At 56.2% G+C, this 7878-nt stretch overlaps 2 protein-coding genes across 2 annotated transcripts in view; both read right to left on the reverse strand.

The window, feature by feature from the left end:
* HOXC4 (homeobox C4) overlaps positions 1 to 7878 on the reverse strand; it is a 60379-nt gene that overhangs the window by 15046 nt on the left and 37455 nt on the right. The gene's annotated exons all lie outside the window — the stretch shown is intronic.
* Positions 4919 to 7228, reverse strand: HOXC5 (homeobox C5). The gene is made up of 2 exons (XM_032645237.1): positions 6699 to 7228; positions 4919 to 5998 (listed from the first exon to the last, which is right to left on the reverse strand). Exons 1-2 carry the CDS (start codon positions 7150 to 7152, stop codon positions 5784 to 5786), a joined length of 669 nt encoding a protein of 222 aa, XP_032501128.1. The 5' UTR covers positions 7153 to 7228; the 3' UTR covers positions 4919 to 5783.

Here is a 7878-nt window from a genome sequence, read left to right on the forward strand (position 1 = left end):
GCACCTTGGCACCTTGATGGACCGCCCATCCCCCTATACTCCAGAGAAACCTCAAATTCCAGAATGGGGGAGGGGTGGGAAAGCCAAGAATGTCAAGGCCCGTTTGTGTTTGTACTACTTCCATTTGTATTAGTCCTACAAAACAGCAAAATAAATAAATACATGTAAAGAAAACCCCACCACAACAGAAAAACAAACATCAACGCCGTGGCAAATTATCTCAGAGGAAAGACAATCTGCAATTACTGGGGTGGGAAGAAGGGGTGATATTTACATGGAACTTTTGAGCCTAAGAAACAGGAAAAGGGGGCGAGGGAGTCATAGAAACCCTCCAAGAGACGCTGTGTAAGTCTGTAAAACAGAAACACACTCACTCACCCTGCTACACAGAGCTGAAGGGATCGGGACTGAGATCTGGCCAGGAGCTGGGGAAGGCAGCGAGTCTTGCCTGGGTGTGGGACTTGGGCCCTGATTAAATTCTTGATTGAAGACCATTAGATTCGCTCCCCAAGACCCAAGGGAGGCTGGAGGGAGGAGGGGGGCGTCAAGTTATAGACCAAGGGAAACTCCCATCTCCCTGCTGCTTGGATGGAAAGTTTCCAAAAATCCTCAGAATCAGACTGGGAGGGAGGGGTAGAGTCGGGGAGGGCCCCTAACGAGAAAGGGAGAACAGGAGAGTTAATTCTCCAATGGGTTACTGGGAAGAGTCCGCTGGGATCCTAACGCCTCTCCAGAAAATAAAGGGGTGGGAGGCTGGAGGGGGAGGCCGAAGTTGAGGGACTGAGGCCCGGGAGGGAAGGCTTTGGAGAGTTCTCCACCTGGGCGCCCCGGCTCTTCAGCTCCTCTAGCATGCGACAGTCCCCTCGAGCAAGGGATGGGGCTCCAGCTCTGACGGCCGGTGTCCTTGGGTCTCTGTTCCCCATCACCCTGCCAGAGTCTGCCTGGGCCCCCTGCCTCTGCCTGATTCCTGTTTCTTTCTCAGTCTTTTGGGCGACAGGGGCACGGTAACAGCGTCCTCCTCCTGTCCCCAACTGCACCTCTCCATCCAGTGGGCGCCCAGAGCCCCTTGCCCCCAAAACATTCCCTCCCCCTCTGCTCTGGCTCACCCCCTCGCTCCCTCCCCCTTTCCCCTGGCCTAGATGCCTTGCCCTCTAAGGACCCGCTTTCCACCCTGCTTTGGAATCCCTGGCCTCTTCAGAGAACCTGCGTTCCTACGTTGTCATTTTCTTGGTTTAGCCCCCAGTGAATGAAGCACGGGGAGGTGAACACTACGTGTCCTCCACACCTGCGTGTGGAGGACACGTCCTGCCTCTGTGTCCAACGCCTCTGCTGTTCCTTCCTAGAAACCTGAAGGGAGTCTCAGCCTGAGATTGGCCCCAGGGCACCATGCCCATTGGGTCCTGAGGGCTCCATCGCCCAGAGGCCACTCTCTCCTCGGGGCCAGGGGACTTTCCTGGCCAGCCTAGTAAAGACATTGCCTCCACTCCCATGCCCATTTATACTCCATTCATAGCAGGAGCCTCTAGGCCTCCAGGGCCTAGTTTTACCTTAGGCCAGCGCTAGGGATGCCAGGAAAGACCCCGACAGTTAGAGGGAGGGGGAGGCATGAAACCACACTGGCCCCAGACAGACTAAGACCCCAGACTGTGGAGACCCGGACAGCTGCCCACCCAGGCCTGGTGATGAAGAGATAGAATGTTTCGGGACTCCCTGGGCTCCACCCGCCAACTTTAAGATGCTTCTGCCATTTCAGTTCACAGCCTGTGGGCTCAATAGTCCCAAAGGCCTCCTTCCCTGTCTCCCTCCCCAGCTGCCTGCCCTGCCTGGACTCTGGGCCACTGGCCAAGGGCTGAACTGGCCCCTCCCCAGAACAAGGGCCCCAGAGGCCCTTTGCACTTGCGCCTAGAGTTTACACACTCCTAACAAACACCAAACATCCCTGTGTCTGCCGCTGTCTTTCTTCTCAACTGAGAAGGGAGAGGGGGTCAGGGGGACCTGGCAAAGCTCTAAAGGACCCAGGTCTCTCTTTACCCCAGTCGACTTGCAGCTGGAGGGACTGAGGGGCTGGGGGTGGGGAGGGCTGGTCTGGGCAGACAAGCTCCCCCATCCTCCTACCTCCCAGCGGCTTCTCTTCTTCTCCCACCCCGGCCTGGGGAGGCCTGGGGAGGCCTTCTTCCCCTCCCTTCATGAGTGGGAACTGCCTCCTCTTTGGCGGGGGTGGGGGGAATTAGGTAAATGGGAGAAAGGGTCAGAGAGAGAGAAAATTAACTTACAGCGTTCGTCTGGGATTCATTTGCGAAGATGTAACCTCTCTCACCATCATCCCCAGCGCCGTAATCCCCTCTAACTGCCAGGCCCTCTGTCCCAGCATTAAACCTCACCAGCAGCTGCGTGGCTGGACAGTTAAGATTATATATGATGTAAATATATTGTGGGTTTGTCAGCTCTCCCTACACCATAAAACTTGGTTTAATGACATCACGTGGTCCCCCAAGAGCCACTCATGGGCTTGCCTTTGGGCCATTCACATAAATAACCTCCAAAAGTTTCAAACTCCTAAATTCACATAGAAGCAGTGCGTGTTTCTCTAATGCTCAGTTACACTAAAAAGCCCTCGTGCTGCTCCCTGGCTTCACCCCATACCCCCCTTGCAGGGTGGGGAGAGGGCAGAGGGTGGATCTTTATTTATTTACTTACTTACTTCCTTCCATAAGGACCTGTCGCCTTCGAGGTCGTGTTGATATTTTTTTTTCCTCCTATTTTTTTTTCTCCTCTCTCCTCTAATTGCTCAGAGTGGGCCGTGTCCCCCTCTTCCCACTCCCCCGGGGAAGGTAAGTCATGCTTCTTCCCCTTCTTCCTCACTGCCAGAGGGGGTGGGTTCCAGGGCAAAGTGGAGAAGCAGGCTCCATGGTCTCTGTTTGGGACCCAGAAGCCCCTCCACTAACTCCCCAAGAGCAATGCCAAACCCTGGTACTTGAAGATTGTTCCAGGAGGCCGGCTGGTGAAGCAGAAGCCTCTGTTCAGGGAGAAAGCAAGCACCCACTCGCAGTGCAAGGGAGCGTGTCCGAGGCCTCTGTCTAGGTTGTGGGCGCTGATGCCGCCGAAGCAGAGGCTGGGCCCTGAGCACAGGTCTGCGGACCATGACACAGGGTGGAAAACTGGCAGGCACGGCTGTGTCTACCCAAGTCTGGCCGACCGGAGTCACTACTTCAGCTCCTCCAGGGAAAGAGGAGACCCAAACCCTGTGGGGAGGAGGCGTCAGTGCACAGTGGGGCTGGTGTAACCTGCCCAGCGGGTCTGAGCCACACTGTCCCCACCCCTGGCCAGGGGCGATGCATCCCCTCACCCCACCCCACTTCAACCCCTGGGAAGAAGCGCAGGGCCTCGGCAGTCAGGGAGGCTGGGGTGGGTGATGGTGGGCACCATGACCTCTTTATTAGTTAACTGTTACCCACTGGAGACACCAATGCTTCTCCACGCTTCACTGGAGAAAAAATTAAAATAACTCCCTGAAGAAAATTACACATTTTATTTGAGAGAAAGGAAACAGATGAGCTGGTGTAGGGCTGGGCTGACTGCTGAGCGCTAGTGGAAGAGAGACATTACAAGCTCCCTAACCTGGCCTGAGTGCAGTGAGAAGGGGAAGGGTGTAGCCATGGGTGCAGTTCAAGAAACATGTGTGGAGACCTCCTACATGCTAAGCATAGGATGAGGCAAGGCTCTTGGGTCTTTCAGAAAAAAAAAAAAATGACAGACTGGCAGCTTAGGCAGTGGGATGCAGAGGAGTCAGTCCTTATAATAAATCCAAGGAACATCAACATTAATAATCATAAATATTATCCTTGCCCCTCCCCAAAGCCTCTCTGCTCCCTTTCCCTCTTGGCTGCTGGAATAGACTTCTAGCCCAGATCCTGAACTGGCCCCCACCCCCAGTGTGGGGGGCCTAGGCTTGGCTCCAGGAAATCACCCCGTCGTGGGAGGCGGGAGAGGAAATGCACTAAAGTTTTATGAACCCTTCCCGCATTTGTTTCTCCTATAAAGTACTTCCTCCCCCATCCCATCCCAGGAGCCTGGGGCGGAGCAGATCTTTGGCCTAGGCCAGCCTCAGGCACCACCTGAATTATCTCCTTTTCCCCTTCCCTTTAGCTCCCCCTCCCCCTCCACACAAAATCCCAGAGACTGAGATAAATGATGACAAACAGACCCAACTCAGGCACTCGTCTATGCAGCTCCTTTCCCAGCTGATTGTCCTGCATAGCCCTAGGCCCTAGGAGGTGGGGAAGACGCTCTGAACATTTCCTGCCTGGGAGATACAAACTGCAGGTTGCCCCACTGCTTCCCCACCACCTGAGAAAGCTCACACACCTCCTCCCACGGCACCCCTCTACTGAGCAGTACCAACTCTTTCTGAGCATCCTTTTGGGACCAAATAGGCCCCTAGGCTGAGGGCTCAGTCCTTCCTCTATGTCCAGCGAGGCCCGGGGACCACCACGTAGCCCTGAGAGACCTCTGCACAGGCCCAGAAGGGCCTGAGTCTGAGCACCGTGGAGCCATGGGTCCCTGGTCCCTGCAGATTAGCTCTGGCATGCTGTGGGGCCGCTGCCAGTCTAGAGGCCTCATATCCACCCAGCCAAAGTGGGAGTGGGTGCGGAGGCCTGAATGCCTGGGACAGTCACAGCATGGGAAAAGCCAGTACAGACGGCTTGGGTGCCCTCCCCTTCCCCGAGAGGTCCTTCTTGGAGCCAGGGATTGGGAAAAAGGCTCAGTTCGACCTTCCTCTTCTCAATACTCCTAGAGGCTCCTAAAAATTCTTTTAAAGGAGACGCTTAAAGGCTGTGGGCCTCCCCCAACACCCCGTAGCCCATTTAGACAATTTTCCCCAATACATGCCCCCCAAACAGAGAGGAGCCGCTGCATCTTTAGTCCTGTTCTCTCTTTGTCTTTATTTGATATGACAAAATATAGTTTCAGGAAAGACCTGGAGTCAATAAATAGTTGGACAACAGCGATGAGAAAAAGGACACCGAACGTCGTGGCAGGGACTACTGGGGCAGTCAGGAGCCTCTAGGACCTTTGCTGGGGTCCAGTAGCAGGGAACCCCAATAGCTGAGCTAGCTAGCAGTCTGAGGCTGGGGGCCTGAGAGGGCATGCAGAGAGCGCAGGCTGGACAAGTTCCCGGGCTTTGGGGTGGGGGGCGCAGGTTGGGAGAACATAGGGCAACCAAGGGGGCCCTAAGCAGACAGTCATCTTCCCCCTTTCATATGCAAATCATTTTAAAAAATGAACATTGAGTTTAGTGGCTACAAGGAAGCACCCCGAGTCTGGTGCCGGACTCCGCCAGGCACAACCATCCTCTTACCGAGCCCGCAGCCGGGAACAAAGGAGAGGGCGAGGCCGGAGGGTCCCGGTGCGGGGCCTGAGGCGCCCGCAGGACCCACCTGCACCCCGGCGGCCACGCTGGGGCAGGAATCCTGAGAGGCAGCCCAGGCCGGGTTCGCTCAGCACCAGCCCCTATGCCACAGCCCTCTGGGGATCCTGCGGATAGCCTGCCCTGGGACCTCGGTGCTGAGCAGAACTGAGGGGAGTCCGGGCAGCGCGGGCAGCCACGCGGGAACCTGGGGTCGGTGGGGATGCGGAATGCCAAGGGAAAGAGCTTTTGTCTGTGAGGCCGGGGAGCCGATGCTCCAAGCCCCCGCCCTATACCGAGAGAGGAAAACCGAAAAGGAAAGGCGCAGGGACCGAAGCGGGCTCGGGGGTGCTCTCGGCGGGCCTCTCCGCTGCCTCTAGAGAGCCTCTTTGCTTTTCATTTTGGAATCTTTCTTCCACTTCATCCTGCGGTTCTGGAACCAGATCTTGATCTGTCTCTCGTTGAGACACAAGTTGTTGGCGATCTCTATGCGCCTGCGGCGAGTGAGGTAGCGGTTAAAGTGGAATTCTTTTTCCAGTTCCAGAGTCTGGTAGCGCGTGTAACTGGTTCGGGACCGCTTGCCGTCAGTCTCTGGAATATAAACCCCCCAAGCCAGGAAGGGGTGAATAGCGTGCAGCGCCCCAGCTTCCCCATCCCAGCCCCAGGCCCCCACCAGCGGCCGGAGGGAGAAGACGCGAGCAGGGCAGGACAGGCCCGGCGGGCCGCAGGCGGGCCCGGCCCAGCCCAGCCTGGCCCCGGGAGAGGCGCCTCCGCCCAGGCAGGAAACTTTCCGCCGTAGCCTTCACTTAGCAGCCGGAGGGGCTGAGGGGGTGGGGGGGAGAGGGAGACCCAGGCTCGGACCGAACAATAAGCACCCTCGAGATCCGAGCACCGGGGACCCCCCTCCCGCCCCTCCCAAGTCGCTGGAATCTTCCGGAGCGGCAAGCGGCGGCCGAGCCGGCTCCGCAGGGGAGGGAGGAGGGACCGCGGGGGGATCCCCGCTCTGGAGCCCCGCGCTCCTCACCCTTCAGATCCCTCTATTTTTTTAACTCCCTCCCTCTCCCCCCAAAATTGAATATTGCCTTTTATACACGTTTTGTTCCTATGATCCAATTATGTCGTCGTAAATTTGGGCGCACACAGCCTCTAAGCCTTTTAGTGGACAGTTTTACGAGCCATTGATGCCTGGATCGTAAAATTTATGGCCGCAGGTTTTTTTTCTTTATTTGCCCCGCATGGCCTATAAAACCCAGGCGGACCCGAGCGCGCAAAATGAAGTCCTAAAGTTTACCGTGGCTCATGTGCAGTTTGGTCATCCACGGGTAAATCTGTGGCGGGGCCGGTGGCTGGCTCAGTCCGGCGGGCTGCCCTGTCTGCGCCTGCTCCTCTTTGATCTCCCCACTGCTCTTAGCTCGCTCCTCCAGCGCTGGGCGAGCCGCCTTCTGACTGTACATCCCGGGGTTCAGAGGAGCCGCTTCATCTCTGCCCAGAGCGTGTCCCGGAGCGGCCGCGGCGCTGCAGGCGGGGCGGTCGGGGTGAGCCCGGGGGTTGGCAGCCATGTCTACCCCGTGGAGAGAGTTGGAAGGCGCAGGCGGTGGGAAAGTGATGCTTAAGTCCAATCCGCCGTAGCAGTACCTGGATGCCTGCACCTCTGAGGCCGATCCATAGTTCCCACAAGTTTGCATGTTATAGGCAGGGATATTGGGGCTCTGCTTATAGAATGAATTGGCTACGTAGGAGCTCATGGCGGGGAGGGCCCAAAAAAATTTTCTGCACCCTTTTTGATTAAGGGTGATTTGTGACTCTTTGAAGTTGAGGGGTTTTTTGTTCTCCAAAGTGCACAATTTATAGGTGGAGATATCTCTTTCTTTATCCTATGCGCTCTTCCCAAATAAGGGAGCCTTAAATAGAGTCACGTGACTCGAGCGGCCACTCATAAATTTGGCTTGATGACCTCCGGGAGGTTAGTGATGGAAGCCGGCGAAACGCATCTTGATATGTTGGCAAAGCCCAACCAAGGGGGAGAGGGAGTGAGGGAGAGAGAGAAAGAGAGAGAAGGGGGAGAAAAAAAAAAGGTTCTTGGAATTGGGGGGTAGGCGGGACAACGAGCCCACAGCGACACCTGGTGCCTCCTTGGAGGAATTGCAGCCTGGCTCGCCGGCTGGCCTTCAGGACTCTGGATTTTCCACGCTGTAGAGGAGAAGCTGGGTGTTGCTGCAACAAACCACTGAAATGGCCTTTTAAATTGTATTTAATTTTAAGGGGAGATGAGGCTTCACTAGGATGCACAGAGGGTTTGTTCTGTTTTTTGGTTTTCTGTTTTTTCGGGGTTTTCTTGGGTAGCGGATGGCCCCATCCTCCCCAACCCCGGGGCCTTTCAATGTTCAAAAATGGCTGAGGGAAGGGGATTGAGGTAGGAGAGCCCCTACCCAGGCCGGAGGGGGCTTATCTCAGGTTCTCTAAACCAAGGG

Source organism: Phocoena sinus, chromosome 10, assembly GCF_008692025.1.
Source record: "Phocoena sinus isolate mPhoSin1 chromosome 10, mPhoSin1.pri, whole genome shotgun sequence".
NCBI lineage: Eukaryota > Metazoa > Chordata > Mammalia > Artiodactyla > Phocoenidae > Phocoena > Phocoena sinus.

Coding starts and splice junctions, on each gene's coding strand:
- HOXC5 (XM_032645237.1), bottom strand. CDS start 7,152: ATGAGCTCCTACGTAGCCAATTCATTCTATAAGCAGAGCCCCAATATC. Junction 5,999..6,698: donor CAAACTGCACATGAGCCACG/GTAAACTTTAGG, acceptor TTTATATTCCAG/AGACTGACGGCAAGCGGTCC.